This window comes from Elgaria multicarinata, chromosome 4 (assembly GCF_023053635.1).
Source record: "Elgaria multicarinata webbii isolate HBS135686 ecotype San Diego chromosome 4, rElgMul1.1.pri, whole genome shotgun sequence".
Taxonomy (NCBI): domain Eukaryota; kingdom Metazoa; phylum Chordata; class Lepidosauria; order Squamata; family Anguidae; genus Elgaria; species Elgaria multicarinata.
The window spans coordinates 4653855-4681331 of NC_086174.1; the positions used below are offsets into that span (position 1 = coordinate 4653855).

Below are 27477 nucleotides of genomic sequence, written 5' to 3' on the forward strand. Positions count from 1 at the left end.
GAGCCCGTTATTCCGTGTCCTGCACTCTGGGAGGATCGAGAAGAGATCCTGGCCCTCCTCTGTGTGACAACCTTTTAAGTATTTGTAGAGTGCTATCATGTCTCCCCTCCATCTTCTCTTCTCCAGGCTAAACATGCCCAGTTCTTTCAGTCTCTCTTCATAGGGCTTTGTTTCCAGACCCCTGATCATCCTGGTTACCCTCCTCTGAATACGCTCCAGCTTGTCTACATCCTTCTTGAATTGTGGAGCCCAGAACTGGACGCAATACTCTAGATGAGGCCGAATAGAGAGGAACCAGTACCTCACGTGATTTGGAAGCTATACTTCTATTAATACAGCCCAAAATAGCATTGGCCTTTCTTGCAGCCGTATCGCACTGTTGGCTCCTATTCAGCTTGTGATCTACAACAATTCTAAGAACCTTCTCGTTGGTAGTATTGCTGAGCCAAGTATCCTCCATCTTGTAACTGTGCCTTTGGTTTCTATTTCCTAACTGTAGAACTTGGCATTTATCCAAGTTCTAAGGTTCTAAGACTAAGGGTACTTCCTCTTAGTCCCACAACTCTTACAGCGTGTGTGCCGGACGTATCCCAGGAACAGCTCATACTGCTCACCCCCAAATTCCAGACAGAGTCATTGTTTTAGGGCTCCATTTTCAGGTTGGTTATGGGGAAAGTAAATTCCTCATTTAAAAAAAAAAGGGTCCAAGAGGAACATCCGCTTCCTTTGGCAAAGGTCTGCATGTCTTTTGGGGATGGCCTGCTTTACTCTTTGAGAAAGGTCGTTTTGAACTCATAGCAGCATGCGTGCTCTGTGTTGTGTGTGGGGGGGGACCTAATGCAGATGGCAGGCATGGGAAGAAGGAGGGAGGGGTAATATTGTGCGGAGGTGGGCATGGAGGAAGGGGGTGAAAAGTGGGACGTTCTTCCTTACAACGTCGCTAGTCGCTAGGCACAGGTGAGATCTGGGAGGGAAAAAGGCTGCCACAAGTGAGAAGTGTGGCTGCCCACCTGTGCTTAGGGTGGAGAACGCAACGGAGGTTTCTTTATATTTTTCAATATTTCTGTATTGGGCTATATTCTCCCTCCTGCTTAATGCTCAGTGGCTGGATTAGTTTAGTTCAGTTGTGCTGTTTTATTGGGTATTGTATGGTTTGATATTTTGACTACGTATTTATTGGCCAACGGTATGTTTATTTGTAATTGTTTCTATTGTATTTTTTTTAATATTGTTATATTTATTGCTGTTTGATGTCATAGAATAGCAGAGTTGGAAGGGGCCTCCAAGGCCATCGAGTCCAACCCCCTGCTCAATGCAGGAATCCACCCTACAGCATCCCTGACAGGTGGCTGTCCAGCTGCCTCTTGAAGGCCTCCAGTGTGCGATATGAAACTCCTGGGCTTTCTTGTGCCTGGAACAGATTGCTGGATCAAATGGGGGCAGCGGGGAGAGATGGCTGGCTGGGTCTGACGTATTTGCCTGTATTGAGGACAACTTAGGGAGAGGCTCCTTCTCAGGACTTGCTTGGGAGGCCTTCTTCTTGCTTCCTTATCCCCACAGGCGTCATAGAATCATGGAATAGTAGAGTTGGAAGGGGCCTACAAGGCCATCGAGTCCAACCCCCTGCTCAATGCAGGAATCCACCCTAAAGCATCCCTGACAGATGGTTGTCCAGCTGCCTCTTGAAGGCCTCTAGTGTGGGAGAGCCCACAACCTCCCTAGGTTACTGGTTCCAGTGTCGTGCTGCTCTAACAGTCAGGAAGTTTTTCCTGATGTCCAGCCAGAATCTGGCTTCCTGTCACTTGAGCCCATGATTCCGTGTCCTGCACTCTGGGATGTCAGTGATATTTACTGTTATTCATTGGTCACGTTGTGAGCTGCTTTGGGTGCAGTTTTGTGGGAAGGTGGCATACAAATAAATAAATAAATAGATGATGATGATGATGATGATGATGATCCCCCTCCCCCACCCTGTGTCTCTCCTTTCCCACCTCCCACTTTGCTCTTCTTCTGTTCACGGCAGATTTGCAGTCCTGCCTGATATGCATCGCCCGCAGATTACCTCGCTCCACAGCCCCTGTCACATCGGAGTCTTTCATGACCAAGCAAGACACTACAGGTACCACTCAGGGGGATAACCAGACCCTTGGTCCCGGAGCGTTGGGGAAGGTTTGGCCCACCGCAGGGGACATTCCCCCGGGGCAGCCATCCGTGGTGGAATGGAGACGCTTTGTTCTGGAGGAGCTGGGTTATGTCCCCAAAGCCTCGGCGCGCTCACCTGGCCGCCGCAGCCTGCCGTTACGACGTGCGCGTGGCGCTCTGCCTTAGCAGGGGAGCCTCCGTTCTCTGCAGGGGCATGTTCCAGTTGTGCCCGTGCTGAAGTTCATGAGAAAATGTGGCTGCCCCCAGAAGGAGCAGAGAGGGGTGTGCGGTCAGTGGAGGCGAGCCAGGGAAGGGAGGAGAGAAGGCTAGTAGCCTCCTGCCCGTATACAGATCTATGGTACGACCACACGTAGAATACCGCATACAGTTCTGGTCACCAGACTTAAAGAAAAGATATCGTAGAGCCGGGAAAGGTGCAGAAAAGGGCAACTGAAATGATGAAGGGGCTGGAGCATCTCCCCTATGGGGGAAGGTTTACAACAGCTGGGATTGTTCAGCTTGGGGGAAAAGAAGGCTGAGGGGAGACATGATAGAGGTGCACAAAATGATGCGTGGTATGGAGAACGTGGACAGGGAGACATTTTTCTCCCTCTCTCAGAACACTAGAACCCAGTGGGGTCATCCCATGAAGCTGATGGGTGGGAGATGCAGGACAAATAAAAGGAAGGACTTCTCCACACACTGCGCATAGTTAAATTATGGAACTCCCTGCCACAAGATGTAGTGACGGCCACCCATTTGGATGGTTTTAAGAGGGGGTTGGATAAATTTTTGGAGGAGAAGCTATCCATGGCTACTAGCCCTGATGGTTGTGTGCTACCTCCAGTATTCGAGGCAGTAAGCCTGGGTGCTCCAGTTGCTGGGAAACATGGGAGGGAGGGTGCTGTTGCACCATGTCCTGCTTCTTGGTCCCTGGCCAATGGCTTGTTGGCCCCTGTGCGAACAGAGTGCTGGACTAGATGGACCCTCGGTCTGATCCGGCATCAGGGCCCTTCTTACGTTCTAAGACAGGGGGTACCTTTCAATGAAGACCGGCCTATTTATCTTAACTTATTTTAGCGTGGGAGAGGCAAGGGTAGCAAGAGATGGATGCAAACGTGTACAGTTATACATATATAGACTCTGGCATTTAGGCTGTTCAGCTGCAGGTGAAGACTAAAGAGTTAAGTTCACACAGCGCACAATTAAACGACGGGCTTCTCTACCCCAAGATGTAGCGATGGCCTCCAGTGCGGATGGCTTTAAAAGGGAATCAGGTAAATTCATGGAGGAGAAGGCTTTTAACGCCCACAAGGTGGGGCATTGAGACCATTTACAGCGGGTGGGCAGATTACACAGAGAGGGCGCAGGGCCTGCTGTTAAATCCACGTCCTTTATTGCTCTGCTTTTGGGGTTCCAGTTCTGACGTGTCTGTTCCCATTCCTCTCCGCTCAGGTAAAATCATCTCCATCGACACCAGCTCCCTGAGAGCGGCGGGCCGGACCGGCTGGGAGGATTTAGTGAGGAAGTGCATCTACGCTTTCTTCCAGCCACAGGGCAGGGAGCCATCGTACGCCAAGCAGCTATTTCAGGAAGGTAAAAGCCTCCTCTCTTTACACGCACGGCCATTGTCGCTGGAGAAGTGCTTTCCGGGCTGAAAATTAAAAAAAAAAACCAATGAGGCAGGCAAATCCTGCTGCCAAAGGAAGCTGCCGAAATGGCTGAGTAACGCCAGCGGCCCCTCCGGCTGACCAAGGATTCCGCCGAGCCGCCGGTCATGGCTCGGCACTGCCGTGGCAACCTGGCCTGGGAGGCGGTTGGCCTCCAGCGTGGGGGTGGCATGCCAGCCCAGCGGCCTTCCTGCAGCCCTTTCAGGAAGTAAGGACAGAAGCCAAGCAGCCAAGTTATTCACGGCTTGGCTGCCTGGTTGGCCCCCGAAGGGGAACAGAGAGGTTTCAAAGTCTCCTAAGATGGCTGCTTCTGTTCAGAGCTAGTAGGGTGGTCTTGGAGCGCTGGACACACACCAGGGAGACCTGAGTTTCTATCCCCATTCAACCACGATGCTCCCTTGGGTGACCCCTCTGCCAGTCACACACGGTTTCCCAGCCTGACGAAACGGAGGGGGCGGAGGAGGGAACCCCTTGGAGAAAGGGTGGGATCACATTGTAATGATCTGTGGGGCGTGCTGAATGTTTTCCTAACCCCAATGTCTCCATGGAGACGCCGCCAGATTCGAAGAGGACGGAGGAGGCTCCAAAGCTCCAGACTGTTGTCAAGTGAGTGCCCCGAGACCGCTTGGACATAAAACAGCTGATCTGGATTAGAACGAATCCGTTTCATGATGCCGGGCCGCACTGCAGCAAAGTGCCCAGTAGCCCCTCAGCACTAATTGTAGTGGAAAGGCAGGATATAAACTTAATAAAAGAGAGATAGGAATCAGTATCTGGTTAATCCTTACAACACGCCTGCAAGGTGGGTCAGTACAACTATAAGCCCGTATTCCTTTGGCTGAGAGAATAACATCTTCGCTTGTGCATGAATTTGTTCTCTCTTTATTTGTAGCCCGGGAACGTTTCAGCATCCTCTGTGAATGAATTCCACAGGGCTGGAGGAGGAGGGTGTGCGTGTCGAGGCTCCCTCCTGGTACCTAAGCCATAGAGCTGGGGTGGGCAACGTTGGGTGGTCCAGGAGGCAATTCCCACCCCTCCGCCCCCACTGTGGGCCGCAGTCCCCTGCCGCTGGAAAAAAAAAGGCAGGGGAAAAAGACGAGAAGTGTCGGAGGCTTAACATGGACAATTTTGCTTGAAAGCAAGCTAAATGTGTCCATTCCAAGCTTCTATAGTGGTTTGCTGCCAAATACCAGTGGAAAGCCGCAACCATTCCGCCTTACTTTTATACTACAAGAAAATAGACATGGAGGGACGGAGACGGTGCCCTGTGGGATGGCGGGGGGGGGCGCAAGGCGCTTGTGTGAAGCCCACCCCTGCCCATATATATATATTTTAATTTTTTATTGAAAATATACAAGAGATACAATGATAATAATCAACAAAACAACAGCACGAGAAACAAAAAGAGGGAAAAAACAGAAAAAAGAAATACAGGGAAAGGAAAAATGAAAAGAAAACAATATTCCACTATAATTCCGACAGCATAATGGAGATTTAGTACAGAACATGGTCATATAAGATAAAGTAAAAGACTCTGAGGTATATTACAAATACAGATGTAAACATAGACATTACATTAAAAGGGATGATTGTGTTTTATGTAGACCAAATATTCCTAAAAGCTTTCGGGACTGGATGTGTGTTACTATCTTTATTCATATATGTACTGTATTTCTTCAATTCTAAGATGCACTTTTCCCCCCATATAAACATCTTTAAAAACGGGGTGCGTCTTAGAATCGCAGGTGTGATTATTATTCTTAGCATCAAAGCTTTTTTTCTGTTGGTGGTACTGAAATTAGTGTGCGTCTTCCAAGCGATGGCGTCTTAGAATTGCAGGTGCGATTATTATTTCTTAGAATTAAAGCTTTTTTCTGTTGGTGGTACTGAAATTAGTGTGCATCTTACAATCGATGGTGTCTTACAATCGAAGAAATACGGTAATAAAGGTCGTCCACTCAACGGCAAACGTATCTAATTTTTTTTTTGGTCCTTTTGCTATACATAACTTTTGAGATAATTTTTCTTTTACTGCTCCTTCCCAATACCTTATTACACCATTTACCACATTTCTTCGATTCTAAGATGCCATCGATTGTAAGACACACACTAATTTCAGTACCACCAACAGAAAAAAAGCTTTATTTCTAAGAAATAATAAATGCGCCCGCGATTCTAAGACGCACCCTGTTTTTAGAGGTGTTTATATGGGGAAAAAGGTGTGTCTTAGAACTGAAGAAACACGGTAGTTATTGAGATTCCTTGTAGATCCTTCCAATGGCTTTAAGCACTCGCACTGCTGTTAGGAGGTATCCCACCAATTTCTTATGTAATAGGTCTTTATGGTGTCCATGGAATAAGTTTAAAAGTGCCAGTTCTGGAGATTTAATTGTAGTTCCTCCCATTATGTTTGAAATTTCCAAAAAGACTTGGCCACAGCTAGACCTAAGGTTTATCCTGGGATCATCCCGGGTTTGCCCCTGCCTGAGCACTGGATCCCCTGTGTGTCACCTACATGAACAGGTTTGACCCCTGGACGATCCAGGGATAAACCTTGGGTCTAGCTATGGCCTTGGTCTGCCACACAGATGTGGTGGGGCTGTAAAAAGGTCTCAGATTTTTGAGACCCCCTACCCATATGGTATTCGTCCACATTCTGGCTTTTCCTTCCCGCTTCCCCCAGCTTTGTCGCCTTGGGAAACAAATGGCATTTAAGAGTCACTGGAGAGAGGGTGGCACCAGGGTCCAAACCTCTGCTCAATCTCAATCTTCGGACAAACTTGAGAAGCTGCTTTCTCCGTCTCAGTGCTCCCATTTGTAAAAGGTCACAGTGCGAATGGGAGGACACCCACCCACCCACCAAAGGAAGCGAAGGGTTGCGAGTTGTTCTACGGTAAAACCTCTATCGGAGTCCTTACTTCTGATGATCATAGAAGCAGAGCATATCAACTCATGAAGCCATCCTCTCTTTTTCTCTCCCCGCCCCCCCACCCCACCCCGCCGCTTTCTCTTTCTCCCCAGTGATGACCCGGGGCACAGCCTTCAGCCCATCTTACCGGTTCACGCTGAGCGATGGGACCGTCCTGAGCGCTCATACCAAGTGCAAACTCTGCTGCCCTCAAAGTCCGGAGATGCAGCCATTCATCATGGGCATTCACATCATTGAGAGGTGAGAGACGCCCAGTTTCATTGCTTGCTATTCCGCCCCTCTGTTTATGTCCCCACACCCCAACCCTGGTTGTTGTTTTCGGTCTGTGTTTTCATTCACGTGCTTTTCGTCCTAAGTTTTTTGTTCCTTGGGTAAGGGACCAGTCTCGTTTTGCCCACATAACCCTGCAAGTTGACATGAAACACATTAAAACAACAACAACAATAACAAGGGTAGCCATCTTGTTGTATATCACTAATTATTATACTTAGAATCATAGAGTTGGAAAGGGCCTACAAGGCCATCGAGTCCAACCCCCTGCTCAAGGCAGGAATCCACCCTAAAGCATCCCTGACAGATGGTTGTCCAGCTGCCTCTTGAAGGCCTCTAGTGTGGGAGAGCCCACAACCTCCCTAGGTCACTGGTTCCATTGTCGTACTGCTCTAACAGTCAGGAAGTTTTTCCTGATGTCCAGCTAGAATCTGGCTTCCTTTAATTGAGCCCGTTATTCCGTGTCCTGCACTCTGGGAGGATCGAGAAGAGATCCTGGCCCTCCTCTGGGTGACCACCTTCCAAGTATACCTTGGGGAGGGACCAGTCTCGTTTTGCCCGCGTAACCCTGCAAGTTGACAATAAACACAGGTGGTGCTTAAAAAAGCAACAACAAGGTTAGCCTATTTTAACTTTTGTAATTTATTATTTATTTATTTATTTATTTATTTATTTATTTATATAGCACCATCAATGTACATGGTGCTGTACAGAGTAAAACAGTAAATAGCAAGACCCTGCCGCATAGGCTTACATTCTAATAAAACCATAATAAAACAATAAGGAGGGGAAGAGAAAGCAAACAGGCACAGGGTAGGGTAAACAGGCACTGGGTAGGGTAAAACTAACAGTATAAAGTCAGAACAAAATCAAGTTTTAAAAGCTTTAGGAAAAAGAAAAGTTTTTAGCTGAGCTTTAAAAGCTGTGGTTGAACTTGTAGTTCTCAAATGTTCTGGAAGAGCGTTCCAGGCGTAAGGGGCAGCCGAAGAAAATGGACGAAGCCGAGCAAGGGAAGTAGAGACCCTTGGGCAGGTGAGAAACACGGCATTAGAGGAGCGAAGACCACGAGCGGGGCAATAGTGTGAGATGAGAGAGGAGAGATAGGAAGGAGCTAGACAATGAAAAGCTTTGTAGGTCAACAGGAGAAGTTTATATTGGATTCTGAAGTGAATTGGAAGCCAATGAAGAGATTTCAGAAGTGGAGTTACATGGTCAGAGCGGTGAGCCAAGAAGATGATCTTAGCAGCAGAGTGGTGAACAGAAACTTATATTTATATGTTTTAATTGTACATGTTTTAATCTTGTAAACCGCCTTGAGTCCCAGTACTGGGGAAAAGGAGGAATTATTTATTTTATTATTATTATTATTATTATTATTATTATTATTATTATTATTATTATTAAACCCAGCCTTTGCCTCATTGCTGCTTTATTGTGTTTTTCCCCTGTTTTTTTTTTAATAAGAATATTTTGCTCATTCATACATTCTTAATTGCCTTGACACTGCTAATTCCCCCCAACCCCCAATAATTTCTTTTCAAGTAGAAGCTTTTCCCAGCCCCTTCACGTTCTTGGAAAGGAGTCCCTTATTTATTTATTTATTTATTTATTTATTTTATTGCATTCCTATACCGCCCAATAGCCGAAGCTTTCTGGGCGGTTCCCTCCATGATCCCATCTCCAAGTGGGAAGGGGGGGCGGTCCCCTTCCCTTCTGGGCCCATTGCATACAATTTATTGGCGTGGGGGAGTTGAATGCGCGAACAGCTTCAGTGGCGAAGAGTGGCCATTAATTTGGGGTCAGAACTAAAGCCAGCAATTCTGGGGGTTAGGAAATGGTGGTGGTGGGGACCATATTTGGATGAGACACCTGCTATGGTGAGTGCCTTTCCCTTCTTTTGGATTCTTGGGCTTCTTCTGTTGCGATGTTACCTCCACTGGGTGGTTTCTCCCAGAGGCCTATGCATGTTACATGGGAACCGGCCATTGAACTGGCGACATGGGTTTTTCTGGAACAGTCACAAAGGCAGAAGCCAGAAGAAACTGGTCCCTCCCGTAAACGCCGCGTGGACGACCCCTTCTTCTTTCTCCGCCAATCACCTTCTCCCTTCTCTTTCTCCCAACCCAGGGAACACGGCGCACTGTCGCCCCAAGAGAACACTAACTCCGGAATGCCTCTGCCCCGAGTCAGTCCCTCGCTGAATCCCAACATTTCCCCGGGGCAAGGCCTGGCTCTGCCCTCCCCTCTCCCTCCTGCCAACGGCAGCATGTTACCAGCCAGCGCGAACCACCCGCCGGGATCCGGCCTGCACGGCAACAGCAACACTGCCCCCGGCCAAGCCTCTTTCGGATGTTCCCCCGGCAGCCAGATGGGAGCTAATTTTGCCTTAAATCAGGGACAGGCCGGTCCCCAGAACAGTAACCATGCGCTCAACCTCAGCAGCTCCCCAATGAACAGCCCCGGGGTCACCCCGCCGCAGTTCATGTCCCCCAGGCATCGGGTCAGCCCAGGGCTGGTCCATCGGCCCAGAATGCCAAGCAACCCTTTTTCTCCCACGATGCCCCACACACACTCCCCGGGGGGCGTGGTGGGCAGCTGCGGTGCCGTCGGCAGCAGGCCTTACCCGGGCACCCCGTTAAACTCCATGCAGGGACTGGCCGAAGGGCCCAGCCCCCCGGTGGGCTACTCCACGCCCCCCCCTGCGCTGCGGCAGCTCAGCAACCAGAACTCGCCCGGCCGCGTGAGCCTGCCGCCCATGAAAACGGAGCCTAAAGACAGCAAGGAGATCTCCTCCATGCTGTGCAGCATGGCTCATTCCGACGGCAGCCCAAGCGACAGCAAGCCCCCCTTGGACTCCGGCTTGCTGCACGGCGGGGACAGACTCTCCGAGGGCGAGAGCAAGTGCTTGCAGGTCACCAGCCACAAACTCGTCCAGCTCCTGGCTTCCACGGCCCAGGAGCAGCTACGGCACACGGACGCCGACACCAGCTGCAAAGAGCCGCTGTCTTGCACAGGCGCCTCCGGGGCCCCGGCCTCCGGGAACCCCGTGGGCAGCGCGTGCCCCTCCTCTCACAGCTCCCTCACGGAGCGCCACAAGATCTTGCACCGGCTCCTCCAGGAGGGCAGCCCCTCGGACATTGGCAACTTGTCCATGGAGCACGACAAGAAGGACGGTGCGCCCGGCGGAGCAGGCGCCGCTGGCACCCCCGCAGGGCCAGGCCCCCGGGACCGTGGACGTCAGGCTGGAGGCAGATGCTGCGAAGAAGAAGGATTCCAAGGACCACCAGCTCCTTCGCTACCTGCTCGACAATGACGATAAAGAGCTGGTGTCGAACCCCACCTTGAGCCTGGAGGATGTGAAGGTGAAAGAGAGCACCGAGCACTTGGATCCCTGCAGTGCCGCTCCGGCCTTGCTGACGAAGCCCTCGGCTCAGGAGGAGGCGAAGCTGCAGCCACAGGGCCAGGTGGGTTCCCCCCCTCCCCCCCCCCCATTGAGAGTCCTTTCCTGTTAGCACCAATACCATGCTCCGTTCATGGTAAGTCTCCGGATGCAGCTGCAGTCTTGAAGGTGTTCCTTGGCTAAGGTTGACTATTTATTTCTTTTATTTATTTATTGCACTTATATACCGTTCCCATAGCCAGGGCTCTCTGGGCGGTTTACAGAAATTCTAAAATTAAGATTAAAACGAGTATACAGAATGTAAAATTCTAAAACACAGAACACACACACATAAAGCATTAAAAACCGTTAAAAAACTAAACATGTGGGTGATTAAGATGTGCTGCCATATGCCTGGGCAAAGAGGAAAGTCTTAACCTGACGCCGGAAAGATAGCAGCGTTGGCGCCAGGCGAGCCTCGTCAGGGAGATCGTTCCATAGTCTGGGGGCCACCACCAGCCGAAACAAAGACAGGACGCTGGAGGGGGTGAGTGTGGCTTCCCAAAACCATCCCCTCAAACCCCGCCCCCCCAGTCCGTGGAAAAATTGTCTTCCACGAAACCGGTCCCTGGTGCCAAAAAGGTTGGGGACCGCTACTGCATGGTATTACATAAAACCATGAAAAAACATAATACAAGCCATAAGCAATAAAACCACAATGAACAATAAAACCAAAGCCACACGCGTTTTCTTCAGCGGTATACTAAAATTTACATACTCATGAAGTACAAAAATTGTTTTTGAATGTCTTAGCCTGCAAGTCAAAGGAGTGTAATGTTAATTATATTCATGTTTATACTGGAGCTACAAGTTTACAACAATATAATTCAAAAATCTTTATTCTTTCTTAATCTTTGTTTTCTACTTACCCCTATTCTGTTGCTTTTTAAAAGGCTGTAAAAAGCTTACTGAACTCAAGTTGTTTGCCAATTTAGTAGCTTTTATATACCGTATTTCTTCAATTCTAAGACACACTTTTTTCCCCATATAAACATCTCTAAAAACGGGGTGCGTCTTAGAATCGCGGGTGTGTCTTAGGTGTTTTTTTTTTCTGTTGGTGGTACTGAAATTAGTGTGCGTCTTACAATCGATGGCGTCTTACAATCGAAGAAATACGGTATGTCCTCCTGTCCTTACCTGGTAAGGTGGTTTTGGAATGACTAGGAGTTATTTTCTAGAATTAAGAATACAAACAAATAACATATTTAGGGATTTGATAGTTAATGATTCTTAAAACAGTTCCTGTATACTAGGGCAGGGTGGTAATGTATCCTGCGTCCACCAGTTGCTGGGGAACATGGGTGGGAGGGTGCTGTTGCACACATGTCCCGCTTGTGGAACTCTGGTTGTGTGAACAGAATGTTGGACTAAAGGGACTCTTGGTCTGATGTTCTCATATCCTCCTGGCGCGGCAGAGAGACACGGCCCCATTTTAGAAGACTCCCTGAATTCACCCATGAGAAAATATTCTCAAGTTTAAAGTGGCTCTTGGCTATTCTTCTCCACCGTTTAAGCGAATGTTCAGCAAGCCTAAGCGAATGTTCAGTCTCCCTTCCGTTTCTTGGCTGGGAACCAGCAATTTTAAGGTCCCGTTATCTCTCACGATAGAGTTATTAAATAGCAATCACAGTTCCCTGCAGGAGTGGTTTTGGTGTATAAATATTCATGAATAGGAGCGGGTGCTGCCTTTTTCAACACCCCCTCTCCCAACTCGTGTCTTTTTATAAAAAGCCGAGGAAATGACAATGCGAATAGGACTGTTACTCCTTCTTGTCAAATCGACCGAGGGGAGAGTTTGATAGTTAAGTAAAAGCCACAGAGCCCACTTCAAGACTTGTGTCAGAAAGGGCTGTGGTGTGGAATATCTGTTCATTTCTTTAGTACATTTACGGATTGCCCCTCAACCTAACAGGTGCCCCAGGTGATATGCAATAGCCCTTAAAAAGCCTCAGATAACAGACAGTGCTCCGAATGGTTAAGGATGGACAAAATAAATAATATTTTCTGATCACATGTGATCACTGCTCTGGAGCACTTATAGAATCATAGAATAGTAGACCTGGAAGGGCCCTACAAGGCCATTGAATCCAACCCCCTGCTCAATGCAGGAATCCACCCTAAAGCATCCCTGACAGAGGGTTGTCCAGCTGCCTCTTGAAGGCCTCTAGTGTGGGAGAGCCCACAACCTCCCTAGGTAACTGGTTCCATCATCATACTGCTCTAACTGTCAGGATGTTTTTCCTGATGTCCAGCCGGAATCTGGCTTCCTGTAACTTGAGCCCGTTATTCCGTGTCCTGCACTCTGGGAGGATCGAGAAGAGATCCTGGCCCTCTTCTGTGTGACAACCTTTTAAGTATTTGAAGAGTGCTCTCATGTCTCCAGGAAATCAGAAGACGTTTACTTCTTGGGAGGAGAGCAATGACAAATCTTGATAAAATAGTTAAGAGCAGAGACACCACACTGACAACAAAGGTCCACATAGTTAAAGCAATGGTATTCCCCGTAGTAACCTATGGCTGCGAGAGCTGGACCATAAGGAAGGCTGAGCGAAGGAAGAGAGATGCGTTTGAACTGTGGTGTTGGAGGGAAATTCTGAGAGTGCCGTGGACTGCAAGAAGATCAAACCAGTCCATACTCCAGGAAATAAAGCCAGACTGCTCACTTGAGGGAATGGTATTAAAGGCAAAACTGAAGTACTTTGGCCACATAATGAGAAGACAGGATACCCTGGAGAAGAGGCTGATGCTAGGGAAAGTGGAAGGCAAAAGGAAGAGGGGCTGACCAAGGGCAAGATGGATGGATGATATTCTGGAGGTGACAGACTTGACCTTGGGGGAGCTAGGGGTGGCAACAGCCGACAGAAAGCTCTGGCGTGGGCTGGTCCATGAAGTCACGAAGAGTCGGAAGCGACTGAATGAATAAACAACAAATCATGTCTCCCCTCAGTCTTCTCTTCTCCAGGCTAAACATGCCGAGTTCTTTCAGTCTCTCTTCATAGGGCTTTGTTTCCAGACCCCTGACCATCCTGGTTGCCCTCCTCTGAACACACTCCAGCTTGTCTGCGTCCTTCTTGAATTGTGGAGCTCAGAACTGGACGCAGTACTCTCAATGAGGCCTAACCAGGGCCGACTAGAGAGGAACCAGTACCTCATGCGATTTGGAAGCGATACTTCTATTAATGCAGCCCAAAATAGCATTGGCCTTTCTTGCAGCCATATCGCACTTCTCTCTAGTGTCTCAGTATTATGAGGTATTTTTTAAAATCACAACACATGCTCTTACTCACCCTCGTTGCTTGCCCAGAGCGGGCCTTTGAGTTTTGCTATGAACCTTGCAAGGCTGCCCCAGAGATGCAGAGGCTGCAACCGGAATTGGTGCTCCTTTAACCCTCACTCAGCCTCAGACCCTCTTCTGCAACCAGGGGTTAATTCCACTGAGCCTGCCTCATAGGCCTGCCATAAGAATGCATTTCAAACACACTCGAAAAGCACAGTATAAATGCAAAGTAGTATAAGCATCCCCCAGGTTCAGAAAGTGCTCTGCATCTCAGTTTTCCTTCTCTGTATAATTCGCTGATCTTTTTCTAGTCCTTTACTTTTCATTGTTTCTGCGACACAAACTAGAATTGTGGGTTGTAGGCGAGGTGTAGTTTGTGGATCTTTAATGCCGGCGTGACTCTAGCCAAAGTGGCAACCATGGGGCTGCCGCCATGTTAAACAATCCCCTGTTCTTTCTCTGCTATGCGGTGACGGCAGCTAATCCTGACGCAGAGGGAGGGCACATGGTTTCCAGCGGCCATTCGGCTTGCTGGGACCACCCTTTGCCTGGGAGGATGGTGACCAATCAGAGGTCACCATCTGCCTGGGAACGCCTCTGCCACAACGCCGAAGCGAGGATAAGCGCCATACTCACCTCACTCTGCCGAAAAGGTTTGGGTGAGTCCCTGACTTCTTTAAAATCGCAGCTTCGCAAGAAAGCCCCATGGTATTTATTTATTTATTTATTTATTTTAGTACTTTTATCCCGCCCTTTAGCCAGAAATATTTCTTGACAGCCCCTGCCCACAGGCTTACAATCTAAAAAACATGACACAAAAGGAAAGGGGATTGGGAGGGAGGAGGAAAAAAGAAGAAGCAAATTCAGGCACTTGATTCTTAGTTGCACAACGGCTGCGAGATGGCTGCTGCGTTGTATAACCGACGAAGCGCCACTGTGCACCTACTGCAGGGCTTCCAGAATGCATAGGCACCCCCCATATCTCTGTTCGGAGGTGGGCAAAGTAGTTCCAAGGTCACAATTTAAGCCACACGCAAATTGCCAAAGGGACAATAGCAGAACAGACCACAGCTGGCGGAAGTTGTATTAGATCAGCCTTCCTCAACCTGGGGCGCTCCAGATGGGTTGGACTACAACTCCCAGAATGCCCCAGCCAGCTGGCTGGGGCATTCTGGGAGTTGCAGTCCAACCCATCTGGAGCGCCCCAGGTTGAGGAAGGCTGTATTAGATGGAGCTTGCTCGGTTCTTTACCTGTGGAGCGTAATAATGTGAGCGAACTCTTCTTTCTTAAGGCACAGTGGTGTTGTGATTTCTCATTATATCGCTTTCCCTCTAATTGTCTCATTAGATCACATTCCCATCTTCAAGTACATTTCCTGAAGTACTTTTCCCTTTTGTGGGAGGTTTGCTAAATTGGAGAACTTGTGTCAGCAAAGAGACAGGGAGGGAGAATGAGTAGGAATGAAATAATCTGGGAAGACAGGGCTGTCTTTTGCAGCTCTACCAACTTCCCATGAATAAATACAGAGAGAAGTATTGAAGTTGGATCTTTGGAGAGAGAGAGAGACTTGAATTTGAGCAAATGAGAATGAGCCATCCTACATCAAAGCCTCCCATTAGTTGGGGAACAGGCAAGAATGACCAGCGTCCACAGGTAGAGGAGACCTGTCCTTCTCAGCAGTGTCTGGCCACTTCTGTTTCTCTTCCTCTGTTCTCTTCCTATTTATTTTATTTATTTATTACATTTCTATACCGCCCAATAGCTGGAGCTCTCTGGGCGGTTCACAAAAATTAAAAACATTCAAAGTATAAAACAACAGTATAAAACCATAATATAAAATACAATATAAAAGCTCAACCAGATAAAAACAGCAGCAATGCAAAATTACTAATTTAAAGCACCAAGTTAAAATTTATTTATAGACTGTTAAAATGCTGGGAGAATAAACTGTCCTGAGACATTGAGGCAGCAAACTAGAGGCATACAAACCAAAATAGACCAGCAGACGTACAAACTAAAGAAAGCCACAATATCATACATCCTTCCCCAACCTGACATCCTTCATTTGAACTGCATCTCCCATCATGGCTGGCTGCTGCATCCTGGGAATCGTAGTCCAGCGCTTCTGGAGGGTGCCAGGTTGGGGAAACGCTGATTATAATACAACATAGCCCATAAACCAAAATTACAACAAACAGAAAAAGCAGAGCAAACTAAACAGGACCAAGCACAATACTTTAAAACATCTGGGCAAATTTTCACCTGGCTCTGGAATGAGCCTCGTGTGGCGCAGAGTGGTAAGCGGCAGTTACTGCGGCCGAAACTCTCCCCACGGCCTGAGTTCGATCCCAACGGAAGCTGGTTCTCAGGCAGCCGGCTCAGGTCGACTCAGCCTTCCATCCTTCCGAGGTCGGTAAAATGAGTACCCAGCTAGCTGGGGGAAAGGTAACCGTGACTGGGGAAGGCAATGGCAAACCACCCCGCTACAAAATGATCCTATGATTCTAAAGTCTGTCAAGGAAACGTCAGCGAAAGCAGGCATCCCTCTAGGAGTCAGCAGTGACTCAAGTGCTTGCACGAGAAGTTCCTTTCCTTTCCTTTCCTTTCCTTTCCTTTCCTGGAATGGTAGCAATGTCAGCACCAGTTCAGCTTCAGTGGAGCAGACATAGAATCATAGAATAGCAGAGTCGGAAGGGGCCCACAAGGCCATCGAGTCCAACCCCCTGCTCAATGCAGGAATCCACCCTAAAGCATCCCTGACAGATGCTTGTCCAGCTGCCTCTTGAAGGCCTCCAGTGTGGGAGAGCCCACAACCTCACCAGGCAACTGATTCCATTGTCGTACTGCTCTAACAGTCAGGAAGTTTTTCCTGATGTCCAGCTGGAATCTGGCTTCCTGTAACTTGAGCCCGTTATTCCGTGTCCTGCACTCTGGGAGGATCGAGAAGAGATCCTGGCCCTCCTCTGTGTGACAACCTTTGAAGTCTTTGAAGAGTGCTCTCATGTCTCCCCTCCATCTTCTGTTCTCTAGGCTAAACCTGCCCAGTTCTTTCAGTCTCTCTTCATAGGGCTTTGTTTCCAGACCCCTGATCATCCTGGTTGCCCTCCTCTGAACACGCTCCAGCTTGTCTGTGTCCACGGACTGATCCGTTCCTGTGTGTGTGTATCAGAAGAACACCAGAAGAGCCTCGCTGGATCAGGCCAAGGGTCCATTGAGTCCAGCATTTTGTTCACACAGTGGCCAACCAGCTGTCAACCAGGAACCCCCAAGCAGGACCCTCCTACCCATGTTCCCCAGCAACTGGTGCTCACAGGCTTACTGCCTTGGATACTGGAGATAGCGCACAACCATCAGGGCTCATATCCATGGATAGCCTTCTCCTCCAGGAATTTATCCAGCTTCCTTTTAAAACCATCCAAATGGGTGGCCATCACCACATCTTGTGGTAGTGAGTTCCATAGTTTAACTCTGCGCTGTGTGAAGAAGTCCTTCCTTTTATCTGTCCTGGATCTCCCACCCATCAGCTTTATGGGATATGACCCCTTTGGGTTCTAGAATTTTGAGAGAGGGAGAAAAATGTCTCCCTGTCCACGTTCTCCACATTATTGTTGTCGTTAGGTCCTGGTGGCCGCAGTGGAGATGTCGTGGCACAGGAAGAGTAAAGCCATTTCACATTGTTGATGACTACAGTTCACAGAGCGCAGACACGTTTTCCTGAGCATGCTGGTGGCGCTTGCTCTCCAGGCTCCTGATGCTGAAATTGTTCTCTTCCTATGCGCAAGACTGAGTCAGTCTTTCTAACATCTTGATATGTGGGTGTGACAGTTGAAATGTCTTGTTTCCAAACTGGAACAGTCTCTACTCCAAGTAAGCTCATCTCACCTTGCCAATGTTTTCACTCTCAGAATGTTTCTGGATGCTCACTTTTTAGTCTCAGAACTAGTACCTTTCTGGATCAAACGGAATGTAACAAGGAGTCCTTCCGCACTTTGCCTCTGTTGCATTATGGTGGTGGACTTAACTGATTTTCCCAGGCACTGTGTGGACCTGCAACAGTCCAGGGCAACTTACTAAAGTTACGCTCTGTATTGTGGTACAGAAAGTCTGGTAACACATAGTGGCTGTAACCCCTGCCCCTTACCTGGCGCTGCACAGACTGCTGCAGCGCTGGCACCACCAGGTAATCCCTCCTCCCCTCTTACCTGGCTCTGTCATGGTCCAGCAGCGGCTTCAACTGAGGCCGAGGATTCAAACCGGAAGACCAGGCCGCAGCGCGGCCTGGTCTTCCGGTTTGAATCCTCGGCCTCAGTTGAAGCCACTGCCAGACCGTGATGGAGCCAGGTAAGCCGCCCTGCCCCTTACCTGGCTCTGTTGCCGCATGGACTGCGGCAGCGCCAGGTAAGCCCCCACTTACCTTTTTTTCGGAGCTCCCGATTGAGGTGAAGGATCCGCTTCGTCTCGATCCGCTTCGTCTCGATCTGCAGCTCCCCCGACCCGATCCGTCTCCGCCTTTGTCGGAGGCGAATCAGGCCGCCTCGCTATCGCTTCTCCGATCCGAAGCGAAGCGGAGCACAGCCCTACTGGAGATGATGGGAGTTTCAGGTCAATACATTCTGGAGGGCACCAGGTTGGGGAGGGCTGTTCTAGACTAAGTTTGGCAGGTACATGTGAAAACTGGCGGGCTACGAAGACAGTGGGCAAAGCGATGAACTTTTCAGGCTTCACGGGCAAGGTTGATGTTCGCCACATGTCCTGATGTTCTTAAGCTGTTTCGCCACCCGCCTTGGCAGCCATCAAGGATGCAGCAGACAGGCAAGGAGCTGAGGAGTGATGTTGTGTTAAGAGAGGCTGCCCAGAGGCCCCATTCCTCATTTAGGTCCTCCTCCAGGTCTCCTCCAAGCTGTCAGAGGTTAAGCAAGGGTTGACTGTAGAGAAGGTCTTTTCAGCTGTGACCCTCCCCAGGCACCAACCCTGTCGTCCTTTTGGTGTCATGGGAAGCCTTCCTCCCCTTTTTTTCCCAGGCATCTCAGCCTTTTAAAAGACTCTTTTCTGCCCTGTGGTGTAGCTCTTCTGGATTTTCTTGGTTTTATGGCTGCTGTTCCTATGCTTTTTATCTTTGGGGCTTTTATGTGTATAAAAAGAAGCTTCGCAGCAGATGCAAATCCCCCCGGAAGACAAGGCAAACCGCAGCGATAGTTTTGTGTTGTTTTCTTGTAATTTTATTCTGGCCTACGGTCTAGAGAGTGCTACGTACCAAAGGCAGCCCTAGAAACGCGCAAAATCAATATGGGAAATGTTTCTCTCTAGGTCGCACTTACATGGCAGGGTTCCCTCCTTTTGTCCAGTGCTCCGATTGCAAACGTTTTGCCACCAGGAACGCGCGGTGGTGTCGAGGGCCTTTCGGTGCACGCCTGCTCGTGGCAAGCGAGAGGGAGACATGGGGCGAAGAGGCAGACGGGGGCGGCGGCACCAAACCAGAGCAAGGGGGCTGGCGTTCCGTGTCCCCCTTCCGTGGCTTTCCCTCAAAGGCTCAGCGGCTGACCTTGCTTTCTTCCTTCAGTTCGCATCCGACCATGACCAGATCCTGCCGTCGCTGGAAAAAGCAGCCCAACTGCCGCCCGGCCTGTGCGGATCACAGACGGCCGAAAGCAGCGGCATTGTCGTCAAGTCCGAGATCCTGACCCCCTCCCTCCAGACCAGTAACGCCGCAAGAACTCCCACAGGGATGAGCTGTACGTACCTTTGCTCCTGGGGAGGGTTTCTTCTCATTCCATGACACACACACACACACACCCCAAGGCTGGTCTGACTCTTTTGGATCCGTTCTTCACGCTGCTTCCTGCGTTTGCTTAGACTGCAGCCTTGTGATGTTGAGACTGACTTGCTAAAAGCCAAGAGTTGGTTGAGCATAAGAAGACACGGAACAATTTCCTTCCAAGTTCTGTAACCGTCCCTGACCCTTCATAAAAGCACTTTTATTTATTTATTTTTATTTATTTAATTATTTAATTTATTATGTTTATATACCGCCCCATAGCCGAAGCTCTCTGGGCGGTTTACAAAAGGTAAAAACAGTAAGCATTAAAAAAATATACGAAATTTAAAACCATCCAAAACAACAGTATAAAAACAACAGTATCCATTTAAACAACAGTTCTGGGGGTCCGTTAAAAAACAAACTTAGCGTTGTTGAATGGTGTTAAATGCCTGGGAGAAGAGAAAAGTCTTGACCTGGTGCCTGAAAGATAACAGTGTTGGTGCCAGGCGAGCCTCATCAGGGAGATCGTTCCACAGTCGGGGGGGGGCACTACCGAAAAGGCCCTCTCCCTTGTTGCCATCCTCCGAGCGTCCCTCGGAGTAGGCACTCGGAGGAGGACCTTAGATGTTGAGAGCAGCGTACGGGTAGGTTCATAGAATCATAGAATAGCAGAGTTGGAAGGGGCCTACAAGGCCATCGAGTCCAATCCCTTGCTCAATGCAGGAATCCACCCTAAAGCATCCCTGACAGATGCTTGTCCAGCTGCCTCTTGAAGGCCTCTAGTGTGGGAGAGCCCACAACCTCCCTAGGTCACTGGTTCCATTGTCGTACTGCTCTAACAGCCAGGAAGTTTTTCCTGATGTCCAGCCGGAATCTGGCTTCCTTTAACTTGAGCCTGTTATTTCGTGTCCTGCACTCTGGGAGGATCGAGAAGAGATCCTGGCCCTCCTCTGTGTGACAACCTTTTAAGTATTTGAAGAGTGCTGTCATGTCTCCCCTAAACTGTACTTCTGTGTTCCAGCTGTTAACGGCGGCCAGGGCATGCAGGCCGGCCAGTCCCCCTTTGAATTCTGCGACCCCATGGAGCCTGTTCCGTTCCGGACGGCACCGTTCCCTGCAACGAATGGCAGCAGCCCTCATCCTGGATTACCGCCCGAGCAAGGCAGGGGGGCAGTACCTGGACCGAGCCCCTTCCGGCCTGACACAGGTAGGCACCTCTGCTGTGATGAACCAGAGACACCCTCTCCCCAAAAGCGGAGACATGCAGGGAGGAGGTGGTGTGATGGATTTCTCTAGCGCCGTCCATATACGAAAGGCCTTCCTTCTCCCAAAAGCCACTCTTGGAGGTAGGTCAACCTGCGAAATGACGTCTTGGCCCAAGCGCCCCAAGACGGAGCAAGGATGGGAAGTCCCAAGCGCAGCACAGTCAGCCCAACGTTAGTTGTGACATGGAAGCAAAGGCAGCGCTTCACGCGAAAGGGGAGAAAACGGCCGCGTTGGAAGTCAGCGGGGGAAAGGGTCTTCACAGCAGAACCTAGAAAAGTCACCTCCTAGCAGCGACCCAGTGACAACACGGAAAGACCTGCACTATGGCATGATAGAAGTGCGTGTAAACCTTTAGGAGGAATTACTTAGGAGTATTTCTTCACACAGTGCGTAGTTAAATGATGGAACTCACTACCACAAGATGTAGTGATGGCCACCAATCTGGATGGCTTCAAAAGGGGGTTGGATAAATTCCTGGAGGCGAAGGCTATCCATGGCTACTAGCCCTGATGGTTGGGTGCTCTCTCCAGTATCGGAGGCAGTAAGCCTGTGTGCACCAGTTGCTGGGGAACATGGGTGGGAGGGTGCTGTTGCACCATGTCCTCCTTGTTGGTCCCTGGCCGATGGCTGCTTGGCCCCTGTGCGAACAGAGTGCTGGACTAGATGGACCCTCGGTCTGATCCAGCATCAGGGCCCTTCTTAGGTTCTTATGTACCCCAGTCTCATCCGTTTTTGCACATGAAATCCTAAAGCCATTTGTTCTGGTTTTTTGCCAACAACACACCTGGGATATCAGCAACTCCTGGGTTTTGGGGGGGATTTTTTGGGATTATGAATCAAGGAACTGTCCGCTGTATTTCCTGTCCCTTGCAAACAGTGTTTCTGATCAGCCACCGCAAATCTCATGTTGCTGGGCATGCATGAGCAACAAACTCAGTGGCAGAGTGACGGTTCTGTGTTTTTCAGCATTTTTAAACCCACATTATTATTATTATTATTATTATTATTATTATTATTATTATTATTATTATTATTTATATAGCACCATCAATGTACAAAGCCTGTGTGTGCGGTGGGACCTGAAGGAAATGTTTGAGCACATCATGATGGCCTATGTACAAGCATTCTGGCCTGATGTTGGGCAACAGACACTGCTCCTGACCAAACTCTTCAAATACTTGAAAGGTTGTCACACAGAGGAGGGCCAGGATCTCTTCTCGGTCCTCCCAGAGTGCAGGGCACGGAATAACGGGCTCAAGTTAAAGGAAGCCAGATTCCAGCTGGACATCAGGAAAAACATCCTGACTGTTAGAGCAGTACGACAATGGAACCAATGACTTAAGGAGGTGGTGGGCTGTCCCACACTAGAGGCCTTCAAGAGGCAGCTGGACAAATACCTGTCAGGGATGCTTTAGGGTGGATTCCTGCCTTGAGCAGGGGGTTGGACTCGATGGCCTTATAGGCCCCTTCCAACTCTACTATGATCGTGAGGGATTCCAGTCTTCTGGCACCAATCCTGTTCTGGGCCCCAGTGAACAGAATCAGGAACTAATTCTCTAGTGAGTTTTAAGACAGTACTAGCTCCTTCTCTCCCACCCAGTTCATATCTAAACAAATAAACAAAATAATGACCTTGGCGAAAGCAACCAAAATCTAAGATGAAATGGTAGCTTGTCTGCAGAAGGCTGATGAAGTTACGGGTCTTTGATTATTCACCTCTAAGTGATAAGTGACCAAGAATTCAGTATTTCTTTGGTGCAGAACCCGTAGTTGGAGGAACAGGACTGCAGAACTGTGAGTTTTAGAACCTCTTTACATCAGCAATTTATTGCACACTCGTGATTGGCCACCCACGGAAATTTGCAGGCCCATTACATGGCATTGTCAGCATCCAGAGCCCCTCCCGTGTTTTTACAGGTTTACTTTGCTTTAAAAACCACCGGAGATAATCAAGTATTAAAATAAAACGCACACAAACCGTAGCACGTAATGTTGGCGTGATGTGCCGTTTCAGCCACTAGATGGGGCTGTCTAATGAAAAACATAGGAGGGAGTTGAAACGGAAGGTTTCAATTCAAACCTCATGTCTGCTCGTGTAATGGAGCCGATTGCAATCCCACAAAGTATGCGGAAGCCGCAAGCCCCAGTAAGGCAGCGGGATTTCTCCTCAATGTAGAGAAGCCTTTAGCCTGCAAAGTCTTTCCCTGTTAGATGAGGGATGTGCTGCCACAGTATGATGGAACTTGGCTTGGCTTTCCCATTTTGCCAGCTTCATAAATCCACTTTTGCTCAGATGACAAAACGCCAGAAAATGGCTCTGCTGCCAAAGACCGTAGGAGCTTTTAATGCAGGCATTCAAACTCCAATTGCAGTTAGCTGGATGCCCCTGAGATGTTCCCAGTCCCATTTCAGCTGCCTGGAGTGCTGGTGTGGGGATGTCCCTTGCTTTCAAAAACAGGAGAAAGCTCAGAAAGATCTTTTAAAAATGAAGGACACCACTTGTTCCTGCTTGATAGGATGTCCTGGAAGGACTCAGTTTGGGCCTGAAAAATGCAGGCTCCAGAGCTGGGAGCTCACGGCTTGGCTGCTAATTACACTCGCCATGGGGCAGCCCCCCCTCCCTTTGCTGGGCACCCGGACCAGTCTCTCCCCATGGGACCACAGCCCCTTTCTCAGCCCTAATCCACGGCGCCGCTCCTGTTGCCAACGGCTCCTTTATTTTCCTGTTGCCAGGCAACCCTTAAGAACACTTCTTGGTTGCTGTGCTGCCAGTTCACGCACAGAGTGACACACAGCCCCGGTCCACCTTCTTCTCCAATCCGTGGCTGCGTTCCGGCGCGCTGGTCATGCCCAAAGGCCACAATATCCACTCACACACTGGGAGGAGACGCTGGTGGCCAGCGGCCAGCTTCTTTCTGAATATGCAAAGCCAGAGGGCAGCCCTAGAACTTGTGCATTTTAAAACATTATCATTTTTATTATTACTACTACTAACGAAAAACCCATTTCGCCATGGACACTAGTAGTCTGAGGGCAAATCATAGAATCATAGAACAGCAGAGTTGGAAGGGGCCTACAAGGCCATCGAGTCCAACCCCCTGCTCAAGGCAGGAATCCACCCTAAAGCATCCCTGACAGCATCCCTAAAGCATCTCTCTTGAAGGCCTCTAGGGTGGGAGAGCCCACAACCTCCCTAGGGAACTGGTTCCATTGTCGTACTGCTCTTAACAGTCAGGAAGTTTTTCCTGATGTCCAGCTGGAATCTGGCTTCCTTTAACTTGAGCCCGTTATTCCGTGTCCTGCACTCTGGGAGGATCGAGAAGGACACGGAATAACAGGCTCAAGTTAAAGGAAGCTGTGTGGAGGTTATTTTCCTTCAACGCAACCGAAGACTTTTGGCCCTCGCTTCCTCACTCCCGTCACCGCTGACCGACATTTGCTTCTTCCCCTCAGGTGTCCGGTCCAACTTCTTCCCTCTTTCCCCACATTTTAAAACCCAGCTTTTCCTAGGGCCGCTTCTTTTCATCCACTGACACTGCTTCAGAGCGTCCGCTGCCACCACTTCTACCACCGCCACCCGTGCCGCCAATATGGCCACTTTGAGAGCGGTCTTGGCTCACAAATCCCAAGGCCCTGACTTTGGGTTTTTCTCCCTGCGTGCCTGAGCTACATGGAAGCTGTAGTTCCCCGACAGTCTCAGGCTCCTGGGCAGGACGTGGAAACACACTGTTTGGCCATTAAAGCTCTAACTTTGAACTTTTTTGAACTTTCAAAATTTTCTGTATGTCCACCCTGCTCAAGCTTCAGCCCTAAATTCTCTTCACAGGCTGCCAATTAGTTTCCGGGCGAAGTATAAAGTGTTGGTTATCACCTTTAAAGCCCAACATGGTTTGGGTCCAGGCGACCTGCGGGATCGCCTTCTCCCACACACTCAGGTCCTCTGGGAAGAATTCACTCCAGCCAACAAAAACAAGGCTGACAACTATTACCCAGAGGACCTTTTACTCTGCCGCTCCCAGATTTTGGAATGGCCTGCCGGGAGAGATTCGTCAACTTACCAGTCTTCCAGAATTTAAGAAAGACATAAAGACTGATCTCTTCTGGCGGCAGGCCTACCCAGTTGAATTTTAAGATGCCTTTTTTTAATGGTGTGCTGCTTTTAATGATGCACTGGTTTTAAACGTTTGAATTAGTTGTATGTATTTTATGGTGTTTTTATTTGTGTTGTACCCTGCCTCGATCCAGAGGGAGAGGCGGGTAACAAATAAAATTATTATTATTATTATTATTATTATTATTATTATTATTATTATTATAAAAATGAGCCAAATCAGCCTGGTAGATCTCGTGTTATAAGCCTTACACTCCTGTATTATTATTATATATGTACAGAGTGCCTTTCCTTCACCGCCATAGAACCACCACCACACCCTTGAACCCAGAAGATTCTCAGGCAGTGTTTCCAGGTCAAAGGGTCTTGCCTCTAACAGGCTTGAACCTCAGCCCAGCACAGAGGGTGTCCCTGCCACTTTCAGACGCATTGTCCCACACTGCGCCCCAGGACCTACTGAGCGTTAACTGGCGCTTTGAATCGGGCTGAAGGCCATTGATTGCTTGGGCTAGTTGTGACGTTAAAACGCACCAGTGTAGCACCATGCAAGGCAGTAACTCCAGAGGACTCCTCCCCCCCCCCCCACGGGATCCTGGGGTGCTTCATGCTCTCGGATGGTGTGCTGCCGTTCTCTTTGGGGCGTGAAAGTGGCCCGTATTGTCCATTCGTGCCTGGCGGTAAGGCTGTGCTCCTGGCCCACAGCTGCCTCGTGTTTGAACTACCAGCCATCATAAGGGGCTGTGGTTAGATCAGGCCGTGCTTGGAATGGCAGGTGGCCCTCTGCTACGTTGTTTTCGGGCTAGTCTTAAACGATGGGATCCATCACACCTATTTCCTCTGGTTTGTCTTCACGTTTTTTACCTCCATTTCATAAGCGCATCAAGGGTTCCTTCACACACGGTCCCTTTCACGTGTGGTTTCTGTTGTTTGCTGTTCCACTCCACCCCGCCCCTTCTCCTTCCTCCTCCAGTTCATTGGTTGTGGTACTCTGATGGGCGTGGGCTTTGTTATCCAGCAATTACTTTTAAGGTTTCATCTGGGCTCCGTTTCTGCAGGCAATGAAAGGGGGGGGGGGTTGGAGCACTAAAAAGCCCATTCAACCAACTAACAAGTCCCTACAACGACAGTGCTGGTGGAGGAGAACCACCCCACCCTCCCCTTTCATCAACAAGACTCCACTAGCACACGCCCCCAACAAGGGAAAAAGCGAGAGGGGAAAATAATCCAGACTTTCCCCGCACCAAAATAAAACGCAACAAGGCAGGGAAGAGGCGAGATGAATGCAGGACAGGGGCGGCGTCACATGAGTACCACGCTGCAAATCCACATATTTATTATTTTATTTATTACATTTATATACCGTTCCACAGCTGAAGCTCTCTAGCGGACTTATCGCGTACCAGGCATGGCGAGTGTGCGATAAGTCGCTGGTGCGATGGAGCTCGATAGCCCATTCCCCCTGTCCACTGGCCTCAGGCATGTGCTCTGCCTTTGGCCCACCACATGGCCAAGGGAGACTAGGGCACAGCACGACCTGTGACTTTTTCTCCCCTCCCTCCTTCCTTCCTCAGGATTGCCCGACCTGGAACTGCCGGTCGCAGACCATCCATTTGGGCAGCCGGCGATGGCGGAGCAGAACCCGTGGGCAGACAACTCCATGGCCTCCATCAACCGAGGACCGATGAGCAAACCGGACGAGTGAGTATGGGAGTCTTTCTTTCTTTATTTATGTATTTATGTATTTATTTATTTCATTTCATTTCCATACCGCCCAATAGCCGGAGCTCTCTGGGCGGTTCACAAAAATTAAAACCATTCAAAGTGTAAAACAACAGTATAAAACCATAATATAAAATACAATCTAAAAGCTCAACCAGATAAAAACAGCAGCAATGCAAAATTACAAATTTAAAACACCAAGTTAAAATTTATTTATAGACTGTTAAAATGCTGGGAGAATAAAAAGGTCTTCACCCGGCGTCTAAAGGCATATAATGTAGGTGCCAAGCGAACCTCCTTAGGGAGCTCATTCCACAGCCGGGGTGCCACAGCGGAGAAGGCCCTGCTCCTGGTAGCCACCTGCCTCACTTCCTTTGGCAGGGGCTCACGGAGAAGGACCCCTGAGGATGACCTTAGGGTCCGGGCAGGTACATATGGGAGGAGGCGTTCCTTCAGATAGCCTGGCCCCAAGCTGTTTAGGGCTTTAAATGTCAATACCAGCACTTTGAATCGGGCCCGGACCTGGACTGGCAGCCAATGAAGTTGTAAAAGGACTGGTGTGATGTGGTCTCGCCGGCCAGTCCCTGTTAGTAACCAGGCTGCCCTGTTTTGTACCAGCTGAAGCTTCCGGACCGTTTTCAAAGGCAGCCCCGCGTATAACGCATTGCAGTAATCCAAACGAGAGGTGATCAGAGCATGGATCACTGTAGGGGGGTTGTTTAACTGGGACACAGGGGAGCTGGACTCCCACGCAAAGCCAGGCAGAAACAAGAGAATCTCAGCCATATCAGCCCAGTTGGGCTGCAGAAACAACCAGGACATTTGCTGCGGGTGGCAGTGCATTGATGGTCAGCCAGGAGCTTCCTGGAAGTCTGGCACTTGTGGCCCCGAGGAG

The 27477-nt window shown here is 49.2% G+C and overlaps 1 protein-coding gene across 1 annotated transcript in view; it reads left to right on the forward strand.

Annotated features, from left to right (window-relative positions):
• Positions 1-27477, forward strand: part of NCOA1 (nuclear receptor coactivator 1) — a 270616-nt gene that overhangs the window by 212808 nt on the left and 30331 nt on the right. Inside the window, 8 exon segments of the mRNA XM_063123721.1 lie at positions 2024-2119; positions 3598-3738; positions 6834-6981; positions 9139-10210; positions 10212-10475; positions 19289-19460; positions 20508-20693; positions 26435-26561. Of these exon segments, the coding sequence (XP_062979791.1) occupies positions 2024-2119; positions 3598-3738; positions 6834-6981; positions 9139-10210; positions 10212-10475; positions 19289-19460; positions 20508-20693; positions 26435-26561 (2206 nt within the window).